Source organism: Coregonus lavaretus, assembly GCF_964263955.1.
Source record: "Coregonus lavaretus genome assembly, contig: HAP1_SCAFFOLD_2750, whole genome shotgun sequence".
NCBI classification, from domain to species: Eukaryota; Metazoa; Chordata; class Actinopteri; order Salmoniformes; family Salmonidae; genus Coregonus; species Coregonus lavaretus.
In genome coordinates this window covers 27,296-51,271 of record NW_028160666.1, presented here as the reverse complement: position 1 = coordinate 51,271, position 23,976 = coordinate 27,296, and the positions used below count along the sequence as shown (strand labels likewise).

Sequence of the window (23,976 nt, the reverse complement as noted above, 5' to 3'; positions counted from 1 at the left end):
AACCATATTTCTGAAAGCCATATTCCTTTTACTTGGGATGACAGCCCTTTGTAACCAGTTTTCTTTTGAATCTCCAAGAAAAAATGTATTCATGATAAGATGGATAGCAATCCTAGTCGTTGGTTTCATAATCCCAGCCTTGGGCAATGACAATGGCCACTTGAACATTGTGTTCAGAACATCCATGGACTAGTGTCAAAGGATCAATAGTCACAATCTAACTGAAAGCAGGAAACTAACCAAGGCCACCTGAAAGATACCTATAGACCTACCAGGTATCTACAGGTCTCCTTCCTTATAAGGCTCAATATGTTATATAACATTTGTGATAACTGCTGCACTAGTGTAATACAAATCATGCAATGTGAAGTGAGGCTTTAGTAGGCTGAAAGAACACCAGCTAATACATGTATGTTCACCATATGGTGTTCCTTAGGCTAAAGAAACACTTCCAAGGACATAAAAGCACATTCATTTTGGTTGACTTGACATCGAATCTCAATGCATTGAATTTAAATCGATCAAGTTTGAAAAGCTGCAAAGGCTTGCTTGTGTGTGAGCCACCCTCTGCGAAACACAGAGAATGAATAGAAATAGTTCCAAGTGGTGCTGCTAATTGTAAATGCATTTACAGTGCCTTTGGAAGGTATTCAGACCCCTTTACTTTTTTTTGTTACGTTACAGCCTTATTCTAAAATTTATTAAATAAAAAAGAATCCTCAGCAATCTACACACAATACCCCATAAAGACGAAGCGAAATGTTTGCACATTTATTAAACAGAAATACCTTATTTACATAAGTATTCAGCCCATTTCCTATGACATGAAATTGAGCTCAGGTGCATCCTGTTTCCATTGATCATCCTCAAGATGTTTCTATAAATTGATTGGAGTCCATCTGTGGTACATTCAATTGATTGGACATGATTTGGAAAGGCACACACCTGTCTATATAAGGTCCCACAGTTGACAGTGCATGTCAGAGCAAAAACCAAGCCATGAGGACGAAGCAATTGTCCGTAGAGCTCCGAGACAGGATTGTGTCGAGGCATAGATCTGGGGAAGGGTACCAAAACATGTCTGCAGCATTGAAGGTCCCCAAGAACACAGTGGCCTCCATCATTCTTAAATGGAAGAAGTTTGGAACCACCAAGACTCTTCCTAGAGCTGGCCGCCTGGACAAACTGAGCAATCGGGGGAGAAGGGCCATGGTCAGGGAGGTGACCAAGAACCTGATGGTCACTCTGACAGAGCTCTAGAGTTCCTCTGTGGAGATGGGAGAACCTTCCAGAAGGACAACCATCTCTACAGCACTCCACCAATCAATTCCTTATAGTAAAGAGCCATATGAAAGCCACTCCTCAGTAAAAGGCACATGACAGCCCGCTTGGAGTTTGCCAAAGGCACCTAAAGACTCTCAGACCATGAGAAACAGGATGCTCTGGTCTGATGAAACCAAAATTGAACTCTTTGACCTAAATGCCAAGCGTCACGTCTGGAGGAAACCTGGCACCATCGCTACGGTGAAGCATGGTGGTGGCAGCATCATGCTGTGGGGATGTTTTTCAGCGGCAGGGACTGGGAGACTAGTCAGGATCGAGGGAAAGATGAACGGAGCAAAGTACAGAGAGATCCTTGATGAAAACCTGCTCCAGAGTGCTCAGGAACTCAGACTGGGGTGAAGGGTCACATTCCAACAGGACAACAACCCTAAGCACACAGCCAAGACAACGCAGGAGTGGCTTCGGGACAAGTCTCTGAATGTCCTTGAGTGGTCCAGACAGAGCCCGGACTTGAACCCGATCGAACATCTCTGGAGAGACCTGAAAATAGCTGTGCAGCATCGCTCCCCATCCAACCTGACAGAGCTTGAGAGGATCTGCAGGGAAGAATGGGAGAAACTCCCCAAATACAGGTGTGCGAAGCTTGTAGCGTCATACCCAAGAAGACTCAATGCTGTAATCGCTGCTAAAGGTGCTTTAACAAAGTACTGAGTAAAGGGTCTGAATACTTATGTAAATTGGATATTTCCGTTTTTCATTTGTAATAAATTAGCAAAAATGTCTAAAAACCCATTTTTGCTTTGTCATTATGGGGTATTGTGTGTAGAAAAAAAACACAATTTAATACATTTTAGAATAAGGCTGTACCGTAACAAAATGTGAAAAAAGTCAAGGCGTCTTAATACTTTCTGAAGGCACTGTATATGTGCAAATTAGTGCAAATTGGAACTAGTTTAAGGGAACATGGATGTAAACTGGAGATGTGAAATAAATCACATTTAGATGATCACTTTATCTCCCTAGAGTCCCAAATGAATCCTCCCTCTTGTTTCTCTTTCCGTAATCTCAGCCCCATTTAGACTGAGCTTAAGGGGACACTGTGACTCTATCCTACAGACCAGCTAAACAATGATAGGCTATAATGGCAATATTCCAATGAATTAAATGATATTGATTTCCAATGGCTTTTTGTACAAGTAATTGGTTAGTATTTTGATGTGTGTGTGTGTGTGTGTGTGTGTGTGGGTTGGTTCTTCTAACCTTGTGGGGACCTAAAATCCCATTAAGTCCCCTCAAGGATAGTAAAATGAGGAATATTCTCCCCCATGAGGACAAAGGCTATTTTAAGTTTAGGGGTTTAGTTTAGGGTTAGGTTTACAATTAGGGTTAGGGTCAGGGTAAGGGTTAAGGGAAAATAGGATTATAAAAGGAAATCAATGTTACATCCCCATGAGGATAGAAGAACAAAACGTGTGTGTGTGTCTGTGTGTGTGAGTATGTGCAATTTCAATTGAGTTGAAATTTCTCAACCCATCGTGCAGTGCTGTATATCTGCAGCAACTGGAGAAAAACGTTTTTTTTTTTTTAATTGTTTCAATGAATACACTCAATTTCGACAGTATATATTTTATTTTATTTTCATAAATGGTGACCATGTAATGTTCTCATTACATCTTGTCTGGTTCTGTAGTATTGTACAGCATATTGTGTGCTAGCAGGGACCTGGAGGGATATGGCATCAATACTCTCTTTCACAGCAGATAGTCTAGTTGGACTATTTTTGGGAAATTCTGAACCTTTGAGGTCATCTCGGTGGAATGCTCCATATTTTATAACTTGGTCCAAGTCGATTTGGTCAAGAGCGGTCGCGATCGATGGGGATGTGGAAAAGGATTAGACTCAATGTGCTCTCTTGTTCTCCATCGTGAGTTAATTTATGAAATATAGAAATAATGATAGAGCTGTTTAAACTGGATTAAATGGGAACGTAGTACAGTATATAAACAGCATGTTGAGACTAATCGATTTTATTTAATACTTTTTTGCACAGTTGATGCACATTTGATGCTAAATAGTTTTACATTTGTTTGTTAGGTATAATCACATTTTTATATAAAATATATTATTGTTTATTGCTTACACATTTATGCAAAGACTTAAAATTGAGAATTAAAGGTAAGTGACAGCAATTAAATGAAAAGGTTTAAATCACATGTTCTGCTTATTTGTAGTTGAATATGCATATCATATTCATATCATGTACATTACTGTGAATTATTGGAGCAAAATATACCTACTACAGGTTGTTCTAAAGCAAGTATTTTCTTGAATACCACTTAACTTGCCATTATGACCTACAGTTTATATGTAGATGAGAATTCTTCCCCTGTAGCTGATTCAGTCCAGGTTGTCCTTTACAGTGGACTTTACATGCCAGATGGCGTCTCTCTCACCATAAAGCCCATAATATAAATGTATTTCTCTCTGAAGCCATATCGCTCCTCTCCAGGGTATAGGCTGTCCACACAGGGGGATGGGAGTGGTTGAGTGTCAGGAGAAGAGAAGGGGGGGCTGATGTTATCGTAGGGGTGCAGGATTACACCTCCTCAGCACAGTCATCAATGATTCAGTCAATAGTGTCACAAGGCCCCTGATGGGGAGGGGTGTGGAGAGGGAGGGGGACATGGGGGCGGACAGCTCCCCCATCTCTGTGTCTCTCCGGGCTAGCCTAGCCTCACTGTACCTGACCGTGTGGAAGTGTGATCTAGCCAAGGACGGAGGCGCACTGAGGGAGTTCACCTTCTCTGTTACTGCCTATTACCTGATCTACGTTTGATGCTGCACTCAAGGCTTGGTCTTCCCTCAGTCAGAGTATACAGGTAACTTATAGCAGTGAATTGGCTAAGCTATGACAAAACATGTGTCTTGTACTACACTGAGAAATGAACCAGAATAGGAATACTGTACAGACAATGCAGTTAACAAAACCCCAGCAAAGGCAACACTGAGGGGAACCATAGTGCAAAAGTCCATCAAAATTCAGAGGGCAAAAATGACTGAATGGTACTGCGTAGCTACTATGTCCTGCCGGAGGGGCCTGGGAAGTTTCCACGGTAACCAGAACCTACTTTTACGGATAATTGACAACTCAATTACCACTCGCCTGTCACTTTTGATAAGGCTGCATAAGTGGAAGGAGGGAATTATTATTCACTACTTACACACCTTACTAAACACCTGGCCGAACTGCAGCAAACAGAGCCTTGAAGCGTATGAAATGCCACATTACATGAAGCGACAGTAGGTCAAGCATATTCCCAGTATTCCTAATCACAATCTCAATAGAGAGCAGTGATTTGTTATCAGGGAAATTCAAGATGGCCCCAGGGGCCAATAACACATTTAATTACCGACTCCCAGAACAGTAGAAATTAAATACCAATGCGGGTGATAAAAACAGCCAAACACCTGACACTCTCTGACTGAAAGGAAATATTAATAAGTGTAGCTCTACTGTCGCTAATGATTATTTGATGGGAGGTTATGGTATAAAGGTAATTCATGCAAACCAGAAGGTTACCCGCAGCCATTTTAGAGGGCAAAATATTAGGCTACTTCAAGAGAAATTATCCACAATAAGTAGCAGGGGAAAGGGTTGAGCATACTGATTTCAAACCCATGTTTTAATTGACTCAATCAATCATATACTCTTTCAGCACTTGTATTACTAGTCACCTTTGTCACAGCCACCTTTATAGAGAAATTAATTTCAGAAACAGAAACAATGTTTACAACCTGAAACATATTGACAAAACCACAACCGTGAAAGAATCATGAGCTTTTCAATAAAATGAATGACTGTTCGAGGAATCAATGTAAAAATACAAAAGAGCATCCTATAACGTATGATTTAGCTATCGCTTACACAACTGTCAATTATTTTCTTGTTGTTTAATATGCTGGCAGACATCAGTTGGACATAAAGTTGGAAATAAATCTTTCAAATCTCTCCGCCTCCTACACAATAAAATCTCACTTCCTCACCGCTGAAAAAGTGTCTTGCTACAAATCCTCATTCCTGGCATACTCCCTTGTGAAAAGCCAGAGGCTGTGTCCCAAGTGGTACCCTATTTTCTACATAGTGCACTTCTTTTGACCAGAGCGCTATGGGCTCTGGTCAAAAGTAGTGCACTATACAGGGAATAGGATGCCATTTGGGACATAGACCGAGGCTCCTGCTACACAAGCAAATAGATGTACGGTATATTGCTCTCTTCAAATTCCTGTTGATCACATTGTATATTGAAAACAAATGCTCTACTGAAAAGACTGAATACGCTAACATTTACTCTTATAACCGGAACATACATATTGGTTTATTAAATCTAAATATTATTAAATAGTTACAAATAGTTAATAAACAATTACACATTTCACTTTATCCATGCCCTGGTTTAGTTGGGAGAAAAATAGTGCATCCACAGCTTTGCTCAATCTGTTGGGACGATGAAAATGCCTCCCTTCCACCACAAAATTGCACCCTTCACTGGACAATGTGGACTGTGACTTTCAATTATCCATATGTCCACATCAGTTGCTAGCAGAGGGCGACTGACAGAGGGCATACTCTCTCCTGAACTTGAAGTAGATAAAGGATTGTCGTCAGCGCGTTCTTTGCCATTCTCATTTATATATTTTGTCAACAACTGAACAAACTGGGATGAAGGTCTATTGATCGAAACATTGCTTAAATGAGATCCATTAAAATGGTCTGTGGACTATTCAAGAATACCAATGTGCTGGAGGCTTTTGTTTTTCAGATTTTGTCAACAATAAAAAAAGTTATTCTTCAACTATAACTTTCTTTGTTTCTGTACCTGGATGTGTTGACTTGTATAGTACCTGCACTCAGCTCTCCCCTGAGCTCCTCTCATCCATCCTTTCTGTGCCACATGTTCTCATTAAGACCAGTCTGAGTTTCATTATCTGTCTGTGCCCTGGTCCCATGTACCCCATCCCCCTGTGCTCACTCTCACACCCCACATCTCCCTCCCTTACACTGTGGCAGTCTGAGAGCCTCCACCCACCACTCTGAGAGGAGTTAAGGTAACGAGAGCTGGACGGCCATTGCGGGAAATGAGATTAAGGAAAATCCATGAGGCCATTTTATAGCAGACATTGTTGTCAATATTTCTCTCTCTGTCTCTCTCTGCAGTGACTGGAGTAAATTATTTCTGAGAGTTACAGTAAGTGTGCATTCCTACTCACGGCAGACTACACACACACACGGGCACACACCCACCCCCCCTCCTCTCTCTAGCATCTATATCTGTGTAACGTGCCACAAGGTCTGGTGCGCTAGAGGTAATTTGGTTGAGATGTTTACCGTCCCCCGAGAGAGCCCAGGATGGATGACGCGAGTCTGGGTACTTTCTCAAATGATCTTGTCTGAGCCCCGCAGCCCCGTGGAGGCTGGATGGTTCATGAGCACATAGTTTTTTAGTGATGATGATATCACAGACCCCGGACTCAGGATCACATCGCCATCACAAAAAGATGGATGATCTAATATCGCTGCTCTTCAGAAGTTTGAAGTGAGCAAATTGTCCTTACACCCACACTGTTGCCTTCAACGATATTGAATACAAGAAACAACATAGTTCTAATACTGAAACTAATAACAGTGAAATGCTATTTTAACTCCATCAGTCGGGCACCTCTGAGTCATGGTCAATAGTTGCTCTGTAGGGTTCTATCGTGGTTCTGGGACAATGAGGTTCTATAGTGGTTCTGGGCAATGAGGTTCTATAGTGGTTCTGGGGTAATGAAGTTCTATACAGGTCCTGGGACAATTAGGTTCTATACGGGTTCTGGGACAATGAGGTTCTATACTGGTTCTGGGAAAATTAGGTTCTATAATGGTTCTGGGACAATGAGGTTCTGTAGTTGTTCTGGGACAAGGAGGTTCTATAGTGGTTCTGGGACTAGATGAGTGGACAGGTTCCTACCTGCAGAAGCAGGTCTGATGCGGGTCGGACTCGCTGCTGGAAGAGGACACTCATGGTCCGGTTTTGTTGCTCCAGGTCAAACACTCTGGTCCGCAACTTCAGACACTCCTCCCTCAGATCCTGCATGGGGAAGAACAACAGAGAGAGAGAGTTATTACAAACAGAGGTGTGAACTTCCAGTCATGTGTGACTGTCCTAATATGGACACCATAAAAGTTGATTAGTTAACAGGAGATAGTGAGAAGTGTCTCACAAAAAGTGAATGTTAAGATTAAGTTTTGAGCTACTGTATTGCATACATGTCTAACAACATAATTGGATCTAATAATAGTCTCATTCTGAGACATTTTTATCCCACAGTTGCTATGGAAACCAGACTCCTACCTTTTGGGTGAGCAGTGCCTGCACAACTTGATTGGCAACCTAAAACAGAGTGAAAAAAAAGAAACAAGAATTATCCAAACGTTTTATGCAAGCTGTTTAGTGACTGACTATAATATAGTGGCTGTTATGGCACCCAGATAAGAAAGAAAGAAAGAAAGAAAGAAAGAAAGAAAGAAAGAAAGAAAGAAAGAAAGAAAGAAAGAAAGAAAGAAAGAAAGAAAGAAAGAAAGAAAGAAAGAAAGAAAGAAAGAAAGAAAGAAAGAAAGAAAGAAAGAAAGAAAGAAAGAAAGAAAGAAAGAAAGAAAGAAAATGGTCCCAATTGACCCACGTCCTCAACTCTAAACTGCCCCTGCCCTGTGCATGCCGACGCTGCACTATCTCTCTCCGACCGCTTACAAAATTATTACAGGCTTTAGTGAACACGATGTCCCAATACATTACAGCATTGTCCCCCCGTCTGCCTTGCCTTGGAGGAGTGTGTTGATTCCTAATGGGCCCAATCATCATACATCTGACGCAGGGTGGCAGAGAAGGCCAGTAGCGGCCCGGTGAAGCAGAACAGTTTGGAGCCTGACGCTCTGCATGTCTTCATGATGTTTAATTGTCTTCTGTTGATCCAGTATTGACAGCAGTGTCATGGCTGATGTAGTGGCTTGGAGGGTAGGGGACTGTGTCCTGAATGGCACCCTATCCCTTATATACTGCACTACATGACCCTATGGGCCCTGGTCAAAGTAGTGCACTATATAGGGAATAGGGTGTCATTTGTGACACAGCGGGCAGTCTAAGAGAAGAAGTGACGGGCTAAAGCACTGTTGTGCCTGGGCTTTGGCCGCAGAGTGTCTCACACCCCTACCACTCTCTGAGTTTAGACCGCAATGCCCCATCGACTCCTACTCTGATTACAGCCCATTGATTGCTCGTTAATTCACTGTAAGCATTCATTTGCTTTTTCTCAGAGGTGTCCTCTCTCCCTCTATTGAATAACGGGAGATATGATGAAGTGATTGAGCCCTGTGGGGAGTGATACAGAGCTGCTCCTGTAAAACTGAAGGGCACTAATTCCAAGAATATTTAATGATCTTCAAGTTAGAATCTAAATTACAACAACTGATAAATGAAACAACAACTTATAAAGGCTTTATAGAGCATTCATAGTTCAAGTCATGGCATAACAGTCCATTACATCTGATGCATTGCCACATGTGGCATGACTCCTTTTACCAGCCTTTCAATAGCATGACATTTGCCCATGTTTACCAAGTGGAACCCTAAAAGATATCCTAACGTGAGTGGCCAGCCCAAATAGCATACCAAACAACCACCACTCTTCTTATATAGAGATAATTTTCCACAATGTTTTTATTTTATTTTTGTATCATTACGAAACAAGCCCTGCGTTCTCTACAGTTTCCAATGGCCCTGAGCCCATCGGCAGAGTTGTTAGAGCTGTGGAGACTCCCACATCACAACATGCTCATTAGTGAGCTAGCTCCCGTCAGAAGAGCCCACAGAGGGCAACACAACACCAGACCAGACAACAGAACAGCTCTGGCTTTTTGAGGGCACGGAAGTGGAAAAGGGATTTGGTCTGGGCCCACCCCAGGCGTTAACCTCCAAGGCTACAGCACGGTGTAGAGTTTCATACAGTATGCTTGGAGCATTGCAAAGCAATTGCCTACCACGGTTGGACTGTTAACAACAGAGCTAAAGTATTGCTAACTCTCCTTTCATCTCTCTATCCCTTTCTCTCTCTTTCTTTCTCCTTTTCTTTCTTTCATTCTCTCGGTCTTTCTCTGTCCCACCATCCATCTACGTCTAAACCCCTCCCCACCCCCTCTGGCACCAGAGCCCAGATTTCAGGTCATATAAGCCCTAGTAGCTGGCACCACAGTGTATTAAACCAGTCTGTCCCTTCTGGCACCCATGGGCCTCCAGCCTTCCCTCAGGGTGACTCAGCGTGCGGGCCGAGCCAACAAGCTCATTAATTGCTGTCATTCGGATCCCTCAAGCCACCATTTACCCAGCTTCTCCCACAACACAGTTCACCTTTCGGAACGCCAAGTACCTTTTTCTCCATAATCACATTTCCTTTGGAGAGGAATTACTTTGGAATTGCATTGATAGAATTTGACAGCAGGACAATTGTGCATTGAGAAAGATCTCAAAGAAAGTCAGTAAAGGTAGAGAAGGATACTGGAAAATAGTGCAGTGTTTGTAACCTGTTTGATCAATACCGTCAGTGAGATCTTAGAGAAAGTCGCTAAAGGTAGTGAAGGATACAACTCTTAGAGTAAGATCTTAAAGAAAGTAGCTAAAGGTAGCTAGAAAAGAATACAACTCATAATAAGTCACCGAATAGGAAAGAACAGAAAATAACACTTGTTTTTCATATGGGGGGCCAGTATGAAAAATGTATGCACTCACTAATTATAAGTCGCTCGGGATAAGAGCGTCTGCTAAATGACTAAAATGTCAAATGTAGGCTATCATTAGTGTGGTGAAAAATAGGATTCCCTCACTGAGGTTCAGGGCTGGGTGAATAGAGTGAGGGTTGGACTACTCACCTCATCCAGACAATGCTCATACTGCTCCCTCTGGCTCTCATTCTCCATGGCCAAGGCTGAGTTTTCCTCCTGTACAGCAAAATAAAACACACTTAGTGACAACTGAAATCCATTGAGAGCTTGTCATTAAAAGCAATTCAGACAGTTTGTATGCATCAGACTTGTTTATGAGTAATTTACCAAACAGTAATTTTAAATTTTTACATTTTAGTCATTTAGCAGACGCTCATATCCAGAGCGACTTACAGTTAGTGAGTGCATACATTTTTTCGGTTATAGAACAATCAACATATAATTATCTACGTTGATTGACATACACTAAACAAAAATATAAATGCAACATGCAACAATTTCAACGATTTTACTGAGTTACAGTTCATATAAGGAAATCAGTAAATTGAAATGAATTCATTAGGCCGTAATCTATGGATTTCACGTGACTGGGAATACAGACATGCATCTGTTGGTCACAGATAAACAAAAGGTAGGGGCATGGATCAGAAAACCAGTCAGTACTGTATCTGGTGTGACCACCATTTGCCTCATGCAGCGTGACACATCTCCTTTGCATAGAGTTGATCAGGCTGTTGATTGTGGCCTGTGGAACTCCTCTTCAATGGCTGTGCGAAGTTGCTGGATATTGGCGGGAACTGGAACACGCTGTCATACACGTCAATCCAGAGCATCCCAAACATGCTCAATGGGTGACATGTCTGTTGAGTATGCAGGCCATGGAAGAACTGGGACATTTTCAGTTTCCAGGAATTGTGTACAGATCCTTACAACATGGGGCCATGCATTATCATCCTGAAACATGAGGTGATGGCGGCGGATGAATGGCACGACAATGGGCCTCAGGATCTCGTCACGGTATCTCTGTGCATTCAAATTGCCATCGATAAAATGCAATTTTGTTCATTGTCCGTAGCTTATGCCTGACCATACCATAACCCCACCGTCACCATGGGGCACTCTGTTCACAACGTTGACATCAGCAAATCGCTCGCCCACACAACGCCATACACGTGGTCTGCAGTTGTGAGGCCGGATGGACATACTGCCAAATTCTCTAAAACGACGTTGGAGGTGGTTTATGGTAGAGAAATTAACATCAATTTCTCTGTCAACAACTCTGGTGGCCATTCCTACGGTCAGCATGCCAATTGCACTCTCCCTCAACACTTGAGACATCTGTGGCATTGTGTTGTGTGACAAAACTGCACATTTTAGAGTGGCCTTTTATTGTCCCCAGCACAAGGTGCACCTGTGTAATGATCATGCTGTTTAATCAGCTTCTAAATATGCCAAACCTGTCAGGTGGATGGATTATCTTGGTAAAGGAGAAATGCTCACCAACAGGGATGTAAACTAATTTGTGCACAACATTTTAGAGAAATAAGCTTTTTGTGCGTATGGAACATTTCTGGGATCTTTTATTTCAGCTCATGAAACATGGGACCATCCCTTTACATGTTGCGTTTATATTTTGAAAATATATGAAAATATGAAAATAATTCCAAAGGTATTTGTAGTCTCTCCAATCTTTGTTTTCATATGAAAGACTATTGATGCAACAAATCATACAGTGGGGAAAAAAAGTATTTAGTCAGCCACCAATTGTGCAAGTTCTCCCACTTAAAAAGATGAGAGAGGCCTGTAATTTCCATCATAGGTACACGTCAACTATGACAGACAAATTGAGGAAAAAAAATCCAGAAAATCACATTGTAGGATTTTTAATGAATTTATTTGCAAATTATGGTGGAAAATAAGTATTTGGTCACCTACAAACAAGCAAGATTTCTGGCTCTCACAGACCTGTAACTTCTTCTTTAAGAGGCTCCTCTGTCCTCCACTCGTTACCTGTATTAATGGCACCTGTTTGAACTTGTTATCAGTATAAAAGACACCTGTCCACAACCTCAAACAGTCACACTCCAAACTCCACTATGGCCAAGACCAAAGAGCTGTCAAAGGACACCAGAAACAAAATTGTAGACCTGCACCAGGCTGGGAAGACTGAATCTGCAATAGGTAAGCAGCTTGGTTTGAAGAAATCAACTGTGGGAGCAATTATTAGGAAATGGAAGACATACAAGACCACTGATAATCTCCCTCAATCTGGGGCTCCACGCAAGATCTCACCCTGTGGGGTCAAAATGATCACAAGAACGGTGAGCAAAACTCCCAGAACCACACGGGGGGACCTAGTGAATGACCTGCAGAGAGCTGGGACCAAAGTAACAAAGCCTACCATCAGTAACACACTACGCCGACAGGGACTCAAATCCTGCAGTGCCAGACGTGTCCCTCTGCTTAAGCCAGTACATGTCCAGGCCCGTCTGAAGTTTGCTAGAGTGCATTTGGATGATCCAGAAGAGGATTGGGAGAATGTCATATGGTCAGATGAAACCAAATATAACTTTTTGGTAAAAACTCAACCCGTCGTGTTTGGAGGACAAAGAATTCTGAGTTGCATCCAAAGAACACCATACCTACTGTGAAGCATGGGGGTGGAAACATCATGCTTTGGGGCTGTTTTTCTGCAAAGGGACCAGGACGACTGATCCGTGTAAAGGAAAGAATGAATGGGGCCATGTATCGTGAGATTTTGAGTGAAAACCTCCTTCCATCAGCAAGGGCATTGAAGATGAAACGTGGCTGGGTCTTTCAGCATGACAATGATCCCAAACACACCGCCCAGGCAACGAAGGAGTGGCTTCGTAAGAAGCATTTCAAGGTCCTGGAGTGGCCTAGCCAGTCTCCAGATCTCAACCCCATAGAAAATCTTTGGAGGGAGTTGAAAGTCCGTGTTGCCCAGCGACAGCCCCAAAACATCACTGCTCTAGAGGAGATCTGCATGGAGGAATGGGCCAAAATACCAGCAACAGTGTGTGAAAACCTTGTGAAGACTTACAGAAAACGTTTGACCTGTGTCATTGCCAACAAAGGGTATATAACAAAGTATTGAGAAACTTTTCTTATTGACCAAATACTTATTTTCCACCATAATTTGCAAATAAATTCATAAAAAATCCTACAATGTGATTTTCTGGAAAAAAAAATCTCATTTTGTCTGTCATAGTTGACGTGTACCTATGATGAAAATTACAGGCCTCTCTCATCTTTTTCAGTGGGAGAACTTGCACAATTGGTGGCTGACTAAATACTTTTTTCCCCACTGTATCTGTGTTTTGTACCGCAAGACTACGCTGCCACAGAACAAGATAACAACAAGAGAGGATTCGCCGGCGGTGGAAAAGGTCAGGTGTCAACCATAAGACCGGGGCCAACTAATAAAAACCTGCAGAAGTATCTCGCAATGAAAGGTCAAGGGGATTGAAGTTATGATCTTGAACTTTAAAGGTACAAGTAAGAAGTTACGTAGAATGGGCTAGAATGGGCTAATGTGAATATGTTCTTGTTTTGGGGGGGGCGTGAATATTGCTTCACCTTTTAAGGGAGAGGGGCTATTGATCTCCTCTTTTTCTAGTTTGTCAAATGCAGGCGGGCCAGGCAGGCCATATTAGAAGCTGTCAACATCGCTCCGGCTAGCTCGCCTCTCTCGCCACATGCCCTTTAGTACAAACAGCCAGCCTTTGATTAAAACCCAGGCCAAATAATTGCACCTAACATATTCCACTGCCTTAATCGAAATGGCACAGAGCTATAACAAAAGAGCAACTTTGAGATGTACATGAAAAGCCCTTTACAAATAAAAAAGTATTATTAGTAAGTATTAATATTAGTAAAGTAAACGTTTTTAGTGAAGGCACATAATTACCCAAAGGTTGCATATAAACATGTTTTCTGATGTTTTTATCATATTCTTTGTGTGGGTAGTAACAGGTTGAATCATCTTTCTCTATGGAACAAGGGGTTGGTGAAAGGGGAAGTGTCGTGCTATATTGACAATATTGTTGATTTGGGTAGTATGTGAAAAATATGTCTAGTTCCATCAAACTGAACCTATCAGTACCTGATAAACACACATCAAAAAGCATGCATGATGAATGCTGAACGTTTTCTGCTTGCACTAAAAGCATTTGAAATACTTTCATTATAGTGTTATTTTACCATCCTGTATTGCAAAACATCATGGAGAAAGTTTGACATTGCAGACATAATCTAACAATACAAATATTATTTGAACCTGGCAGAAAAATAGGTAGGCATAATCAATATTAGTGTGAATGAATGCAGTGCTCGGCTGCGATACATTATCAACAAATGCTAAACTAAATAAATATCCCATGTCAGAAAAAACATTTTGATTGGGGAGGAAAATAGCAACTAAATCACATAATAAACATGTATTTATATTAGCACATCCTGTCAATGTATTGCTCCTGCAGCTGCTACAATTACAGTACAGCAACTACAACTGCTATTGCCATAGGTTTTGAAACATATAAATGATGCATGCCATTATAAGTTGCTTTTTATAGAATAGAATACATGCTTGATCATCCAGGTAGTTTTTTCCTGCAGAGTCCCCATGATTAGCGACTAGAATCATTAATGCATTTTACTTTTAAACTTCAATGGAAGGTAACTAGCTAGAGAACAGAGTTATAGACAACAGGAGTTTTTGCTTCTGGCTCACAGTAGGTTTGAATTGGGGTGAGGAGGGGATGTATGGACAGGGCTAGAGCTGGCTGCACCTCAGTCAGTTCTCACTCTGTCTGTAATTGAACAGGAGTTAGAGCCAACCCTGCACTGAGACCAGAGTGCCAGCTGTCCTTCTGTGACGCCTGTACACCAGGCCTACTTTCCCTGGCACCCGGGTGCCAACTGTGCCAACCAAGCTGCATGAGCACAAGGCTGGGCAATGGGCATGCACACTTGCTCAAACTGCAGACAGTTACCCAAGACCCAGTCACTTGCTTGCTCTGGTGCTCTGTCTTACCATGGAGTCTCTACAACACTTGCTTGTGTGGAAAGCTAGAAGCATTGAGAGTTGAGCTGGAATGGATGAGTTCGTTATAGGTATATAATTTGTAGCGGTAACTTGTATTCCAGCCTATGTCCACTCGAGATGAATCCCAACTCATTTTGTCCTTTGACCGAATGTCTACTCACTCAACGACCTTTAACCGATCTTTCAAGCATCTGTGAAAAGAATACCCATTTCTTTCTCCAAGATGGATTTTTTCAAAAGGATTCAATCTATGCTTAAAATAAGCACCATTTATAAAGGCGTAACATGCCCACCATGATAATTAATGATATCAGTTGGGCTTGGCTGGTGGGGGGGAAATAGAAATGGGCGCCCTTACTTAGTGTCACCCCCGTTTACACATAATAAAGGCCAGTGATGTATTGCCTCGCCGTTGTTTTAGCCGGTTCTCTTCTGGAGGAGCATCCATCACAGATGCAGGTGGATGGAAGAAAATGGCAGATAACTTTCGATAAACTCATTTAGAATGTAGCTTTTTGGGGTAATGCGACAAATCGCGAGACAGGCCAGCCATTATTTTCTTTGACTGCAAGGAAGATAACTTGTACAGTGATAGAGGAGCCATAAAGCAACAAGCAATTACACTGCATTTTGTTGTAATTAGCCTTAACTGCAATTTCTGTCAGTGTGGAGTTAGTGTCACCGTTAATAATGTCTGTAGAACGTGCCAGTTTCTTGGGTCTTTGTGTCTCTGGCAGGTTTTCTCATGTCTGAGCTGTCCATAGTGGCTGAGGAGAAGACCTGGGTTCAAGTAGTATTTGTTGTTTTTTTCAAATACTTTCTCTGCACTTGATTGAGCTTGGTTGAGCTTGGCTGGCCGCAATGGGCCAATGGAGTAGTCCTAAAAGTGCAAAACCAAACCCTTCCGATTGGGCACTCCGGGGGGGGCTCGATCAAACGCTCAAAGTATTTTAACATTAGCCACAGACCCTCGCGGCATCAGCCAGGGCCACTTCATAAATGATTAGGTGGGTCTCCGAGCGTAATTCGATTAAGTCTTAATATTCTTAGCCCCTTTAATTGCTGAGGAGATCTGAAAGCCTGGTGTGTCAGTCTAGTGGGTGTACTGTATGGTCGGAAACAATCAGAATCAGAAGGATTACTCAAAATGGATTTCTGACTCAACTGTTGCTAATGCTGAGAACAGAACACACACTGGAACAATGGTGGAGCGATGTGGAAACTAACAAAGACCCAAAACCTGGGCCCTCGTGGAGTGCTTTGCTCTTCAAACAGCAGAGCACACGAGACTTTGATAAGACCATTATGCTCCAGACTGCAACCAGCAGAACGGAGAGCCTGGTCGCAGAGGGAGAAGAAGAGGAGGGAGGAGAAGAGAACAGAGGCGGAGCCATTTTTTGAACCGTACCTCTAGGGTGCGCAGACGCTCCAGAAGGAGCTTTGTTTGGTCTTGAAACTCTTCCGCTCCGCTGATGCTGCCGATGTCAGCCAGCGAAGGGTCTCCAGAAGACGGCAGTGGGCCGCTACCGCCGCTGTTCTGCTCCAGGCTGTCACGCGTCTTCTGCACCTCCTCCGAGAGTTTATCCTGATAGACAGATGAGAGGAAAGAGGGAGAGAGAGCGATAGAGAGCGAGAGAAAGGGAGAGAGAGAGAGTGTGAGAAGGAGAAAGAGAGAAAGAAAGAGAGAAAGACAAAGGTGGGAGAAGAAGAAGAGAGAGAGAGAAAAATAAACAGAAAGACCGAGAGAACAGAGAGGAGCGAGAGAGGGGAAGAGAAAAATAAAACGATTCAACAACACGACTCCAAAACATCCCCTAATCCCTAATCGCATTTCACTTGTATTTCCAAAGAGTGGCAGTGACCTTGAGACCTCTCCATCTTGTCTGCCGATAGGGGACCCCACATCCCCTTTTCTCCCCCTGCCTCAGTCTCTAGCTGTGACACTAATATACAGAGGCGGAAATTAAAAGCGAACACAATAAAATGATGGGGTCCCTGATATCCCCAGGCCCGCTGGGCATGGCTCACCAGGAGATTCACAGACGAGACAGCATCCTGACATTGACTAGCTAATTAGGTACTGTACATTCAACACAGGATACAGAGTACTGGTAAAGGAGGATATGTCATGTGTCGTCTGTCAGTTATTCTAAGTATTTTCACACTATCCTAGAAGTCAAGGAGGGAATTTTTGTTCACTCGGATGTTACTATTCAAATAAATTATTATTGGTCTTAAATTAGTACACCATGTTGTTTTGTATGTGATATTGAGACATATGAGAATCATAGCATAGGCTGCTAATGTTGTTAAAGCTAATATACTGTATTTACACCAAACACAATTTTCCTTACAATTTAATACAAAAACCCTACCAATGGGGATTTATGATGTATTTCCTGCATCCAAAACAAAGCGATATTCCGATAATATGAAACGCTTAATCCTCACTGGACTAAACTGGGCATTTATCTTTATGCATTGAATGTGCTTTAAAAACCAACGCTGCTCCTGGGGTGATATACGGTAGTTGCCATGAATCCTAAATGTAGGTACATTTCAATAGGAGAGATTGAGACACCTTTAAATACTCGGCATGCATGGCTTTAGTCCGATCGAGGAGGTCACCACCCTTTAATTTGCAACATCCATTTCACAAACACTCTTATCTCCATCCTATTCCAAATCTGATCAAGGACCAGAGGGGGATGAAACTACAACTGAGCTGGGAGTTAGATGTCGTGCAAACCTCAACACAAGCCTATAGCCAGCCAATGAGCTTTGCAATGCAAGTAAATGGACTTTCCCCCTCAATTTTTTCCTTAAAATCTCCCCAAAGCCTTCAGTCGTTATCGCCGGATGAATGGCTGTGCACCTTTGTTACATTTTTCATTCAATCCTTCTCTCCCCCCTTGATAGTTGATTGTCAAGTCTGATGATAGGCTTTCAGGGTAGCGCGGTGGGCGCAGGCAGCCATGGCTGGAGACATTGATAGATGAGGTTGAGTTTTCGCTAGCGCCGCCATATCCAAATGCATCCAAAACAAGTCGTCCCTCCCTCCTGAACATAAATTGGAAATGGTGTCCTTGGCAACAACTAGCATTACGTTTTGTTTTGAACTTTAAAGGACTATTCCAGTCTTGGCTAAAACATACCGGTGGTTTCCCAATCTTACTTTGTTTGATTCTTTTGTTTTGCAGGCGCATTGATACCAGGGTCGTATTCATTTGGGCACACTGTAGTAAAGAGTTTTAAGCATTTCTTGTTTCACAAGTCCAGGTCGTCCCTCCCTATTTGAGTCAATTTTCTTCCGTTTGGTGCATAATGAATATGATCAATATCTCTCCCCCAGTAATGGTACCATTCATTGAGAGCTTGTTCTTATTACCAAAGTCCTGTTATGTCTGGTTGCTTGCTGAACATCTGGTTACAGTAGGTACAGTCATCTCAGTAACCTAACATGTGTCTCTCTCCATACGTGAATGTTTGCTGCATCCGTTCACACAAGTTAGAGCAACATTGATCCCCTCCACTGGCACACGTCGACAGATTCTAATTCCATGTTTAATAATCCACTCAGGTTGATTAATTCTGGGGCTGCTGTTATTCTGTAAAATACCCATCATTTGAATAATCACAGGGTATGTGGCTATGTGGAAATATGGCCCACAACTGAGAGGGAGGCTGCACTGCAAAAGGAACCCTATTAATGTTATGCCTAGTGCTATATACTCTATGGGCCTTGGTTAAAAGTAGTGCTCTATATAAGGAATAGGGTGCCATTTGGGATTCAGACATAGAGTTATACTCCCTACGGTTACCCCGAATAAGTGTAGCTAATGCATGTATTAGGCTCATTGGAATGCATACCGCCATACCTCCATTTCCTGTTATGACGCACATATTTTACTCTTCCTGCCTATTTGTTACACATGACCATTTATGATTGGTTTATAAAGGCATAGCATGCCCACCATGCTAATGAGTGGCTTTATCTTTTATAATGATGTAGCATATTCATCACTGATGTCAAGAAGTCAGTATAAAGTTTTGCATTTGAGAGATATGTGCAATGCACTTCGGTGAATTCACTTACTTATTGTTAACACATTTGGAAATGAAAAAGTTTAAGATAAATGACTTTTTAAATGTGGTATGAATCATGTGAGTATAAGACATGATCTCCATGAACTGTAATTACATGACCTTTATCAACCTTACCTAACAGTAACACAACCTAACTACTTCTAGCCCACACAGTTCCACTTTTTTCCTACGATGTTGTTTGAAAGGTCACTTTGGCATAATTAAATGAATTTAATTACAAATGGACAATTAAAGAGTTATGTGAGATACCTTGAGTATCTAAGGAACAGCACAAACAAAAATCCACACAAAAATATACAGTAGCTGTACACATAACACACAAACACACAAAGTTTCAGGCTACTATAGGCCTACCGCTAATAAGTCTAATTATAGCAACCAGTTTGGTTGCCAAGAACAGAACCTAAGTAATAAGTGGAGCTGAAGGATGGGACTAAAAACAAACAAAATATAACTATTGTAAAATATACTGTATCCATAAAATGTATATAGTATGTATAAGCTGGAAGTAGAAGCGTAAGTGTTGTTGTCCATTAGTTTACTCCAATTAGGGGAGGGTTGGTAGGGTTAGGGGAAACTAATACAGGAAAATATATATAAAAAATATATTTTTAAAAAAATATATATGTATATGGGGAATTTGAAATTATGCAGACAATTACATTGATGGAAGCTACAATATACCTGCAATATTAAAGCTGATCTAGCCCCTAAAAAATATATATATATACAATGCCCTCCACTATTATTGGCACCCCTGTTTAAGATGTGGTCGAGGACTTCCAAAAATTCTCCTTTTTTTTTTAAACAACATAGAACCCAAATGCAAAAAAAGAGAAAAATCCAACCTTTTATTTAAGTACATTACTTTGGTGGTAAAAAAAAAAATCACACATTTAGAAAAAAATAAACTTGAAATCATGTGTCCCACAATTATTGGCACCCCTAACAATTCCGCTGAAAATTTTAATTGATTTTTTTAAAAATACATTTTTCTGTAGTTGCTAAAGTTGGTCAGGGTATCTAGGAACTTTTAATGAGTAATTCATGACTTCCTGTTTCCCTGGGGTATAAATATGACGTGACACAGAAGCCTAATTCTCTTACCCATTTGTCAACATGGCAAAGACAAGAGAACACACCATTCAAGTAAGGCAGATTTGTGTCGACCTTCATAAGTCAGGCAATGGCTACAAGAAAATAGCCACTCGCCTTAACTTGCCCGTATCTACAGTCAGAGGAATCATTAAGAAGTTTAAAACAACTGGAACAGTGACAAACAAGGCTGGAAGAGGTCCCAAGTTTATCTTGCCACGACGCACAGTGAGGAGGATGGTAAGAGAAGTAAAAAAAAGTCCTAAGCTCACTGTCACAGAATTGCATCAAAGAGTGGCATCTTGGGGTCACAAAGTCTCCAAAACAACCATCAGACGCTCTCTACATGCCAACAAGCTGTTTGGGAGGCATGCAAGGAAAAAGCCTTTTCTCACTAACACTCACAAACGTAAACGTCTGGAGTTTGCTAAGCGGCACTGGGACTTCAACTGGGATCGTGTGCTTTGGTCAGATGAGACTAAGATTGAGCTTTTTGGCAACAAACACTCTAAGTGGGTCTGGCGTAAAACAAAAGATGAGTATGCCGAAAAGCACCTCATGCCCACCGTGAAGTATGGTGGAGGATCTGTGATGCTGTGGGCCTGTTTCTCTTCCAAAGGCCCTGGGAACCTTGTTAGGGTGCATGGCATTATGAACGCTTTGAACTACCAGGACATTTTAAATAAAAACCTGATGGCCTCTGCCAGAAAGCTGAAGATGGGTCGTCATTGGGTCTTTCAGCAGGATAATGATCCAAAACATGTGGCAAAATCTACACAAAAATGGTTCAGCAGTCACAAACTCAAGGTCCTCCCATGGCCATCTCAGTCCCCAGACCTCAACCCAATCGAAAACCTGTGGGGCGAGCTAAAGAGGAGAGTGCATAAGAGAGGACCCAGGACACTGGATGATCTAGAAAGATTGTGCAAAGAAGAATGGTCAAAGATCCCTCTCTCTGTGTTCTCCAATCTTGTGAAATGTTATAGGAGGAGATTAAGTGCTGTCTTGTTGGCAAAAGGGGGTTGTACAAAGTATTAACATCAGGGCCAATAATTGTGGGACACATTATTTAAAGTTATTTTTTTTCTAAATGTGTGATTTTTTTTTTTTACACCAAAGTAATGTACTTAAATAAAAGGTTGGATTTTTCTCTTTTTTTGCATTTGGGTTCTATGTTGTTTAATTTTTTTTAGAATTTTTGGAAGTCCTCGACCACATCTTAAACAGGGGTGCCAATAATTGTGGAGGGCACTGTATATATATATATATATATATATATATATATATATATACTGTATATATAATAATAATAAGGCAGATCCTAATTGATGGTCAATAACAACAACTTATCCTAATGCATGGCCTATGTGTTACTAAACAAAGCATTTCTCCTACACAAGCCTCTACGTTTTGGCTTTATAAAGAGCAGGAAGGAGAGCCCATGTTGGAGGAGTGCTGGGCAGTGCGGTGTTACCTTGTAGGCCTTCATGATGTCCACAGTGTCCACGGCTGTCTGCTCCAGCACCCCCTGGTTCTGCAGCAGCGTCCGCACCGTCTCTTCCATCCTGCACACGCACGTACACACACAAATAGAGGGGGAAGAAGAAGGGGGGATTGGTTTAGAGCCAGCGACACAAGAGGAGACGAGTGGGTTTTGGATCATACCCCAGTCCCTTCCCACTACAGCATGTGGTACACCACACACTGTGGTACTGAATGGGTACATATGGCGCTGGGGAGGTTCAGAAGTGCATCCACTGAGGCAGAGTATTGACTGACTGCCTCTGCTTCAATGTCTCTATGGGACTTGTGATACGGTTGTGCCTCGATTTTTGTCCCAAATAAGGATTTCTCTCAATGCAAACCAGAGACTTTTACCCCATAGCCTACATCAATATGCTACTACTCAACCCTGATTTCCAAATGAATCACTACAACGGCATTACCTCCCTGGCCTATTCCGGGTAAAAAGCACATCCACTGAGAGTTGGACCTTTAGGGAGATTGTGTAGGATAGGGCTCCCTCCATTGACCCAGCGGAAAATAGGCCTACACGTCAGAGTACAAAGAGATGGAGCGATGAAACCACTGTGACATTTCAGGAGAGGAATACCATTGTGGAGCAGGGAGAGAAGCCCAGACTTTGATAAACGAAGGCGAATTCCAAATCATCACACGGACATAGCCGGGGACAAAGCCAGGGACATAGACAGGGATATAGCTAGGGACAAAGCCATGGACATAGCCAGGGACAAAGCCAGGGACAAAGCCAGGGACAAAGCCATGGACATAGCCAGGGACAAAGCCAGGGACAAAGCCATGGACATAGCCAGGGACATAGCCAGGGACCTACCCAGGGACCTAGCCAGGGACATAGCCAGGGACATAGCCAGGGACATAGCAAGGGACATAGCCAGGGACATAGCCAGGGACATACCCAGGGACATAGCAATGGACAAAGCCAGGGTCACAGCCAGGGACCTAGCCAGGGACAAAGCCATGGACATAGCCAGGGACCTAGTCAGGGACATAGCCAGGGAAATAGATAGGGACATAGACAGGGACATAGCCAGGGACATAGACAGGGACATAGCCAGGGACATAGCCAGGGACCTAGCCAGGGACATAGACAGGGACCGAGCCAGGGACAAAGCCAAGGACATAGCCAGGGACATAGACAGGGACATAGACAAGGACCTAGCCATGGATGGACAGATGGGTGTGTCATTTGCATTTTAAAATGCCGTTCCTAAGAGTAAAGAGAGCAAAATGACGCAACACCAGATAACTTGATGTTGCAGTAAACAGCATTACGAAACCTACTTGTGTCTAACTGAATTCCCTGTCAGTGTCAGTCACCTTTAAGTGGTGACACTTCTGATCATCCTTTCAACAGTGACAGTCCCCATCTCAACACTATTAACTGTTTAGGCTTAACACACTCTGGAGAAGACAAATCAGCCACGTTTGTTGTTTGTTCTTACAGCTGAGCTCAGTGACATTTTGCCTGTTTTCCCACTGCGGTTTTCACAGCTGAACTGTTGCACGACGGCTAAGCCACGGCTTTAGCGCAGGCAGGGCTGTGCTCTGCCATTGTAGTAGCCACACCATCTGGCAGGCTGAGTTGGAAGCCAGAGAAAAGCTGGCTATAATCAGGCCTAGCTAGCTGACTGACTGACTGACTGACTGATTGATTGACAGGCTGAGTGAGTGGTCAGGTCTATGGCAGATTGCTGTAGCCTGCCGCTTAGTACACTGTCCTTAATCGTTATGGTCAGGGATATGGGGTGTGGGACTAGGACATTGTAGTCAGGCCAGGTCAAGGACTTTGTGACTGAACCAACATGGGGTAACTGACTCATTCAGAGTTTATTGACTTTACATTAGTTGGGTAACAAATATGGCAGAGCTGAAATACAGTGGGATTCAGTCATCCTCATCACAAAAGTACCTGTGTCTACAGCATGACCAGGGTCAGGAGTTTTTTACTGGTCAGATGATGTCGTAAGGTAAACCTCCTGACCCTTACTTTGATCCACTAGAGGAATAGGAGAGCAAAGGCATTATTTACCCAATATTTACATTGATATTGCATTACAAAGGTATTTTG

The 23,976-nt window shown here is 42.4% G+C and overlaps 1 protein-coding gene across 1 annotated transcript in view; it reads right to left on the bottom strand.

Annotated features, from left to right (window-relative positions):
- The window catches only part of LOC311121579 (nck-associated protein 5-like), a 62,687-nt gene that overhangs the window by 21,039 nt on the left and 17,672 nt on the right, over nt 1–23,976 (bottom strand). Inside the window, exons 2-6 of the mRNA XM_084196040.1 lie at nt 21,841–21,931; nt 16,573–16,749; nt 10,244–10,312; nt 7,677–7,715; nt 7,293–7,412 (exon numbers count right to left, since the gene is read on the bottom strand). Coding sequence (XP_084052166.1) covers nt 7,293–7,412; nt 7,677–7,715; nt 10,244–10,312; nt 16,573–16,749; nt 21,841–21,931 — 496 coding nt within the window. The remainder of the gene's footprint in view (nt 1–7,292; nt 7,413–7,676; nt 7,716–10,243; nt 10,313–16,572; nt 16,750–21,840; nt 21,932–23,976) is intronic.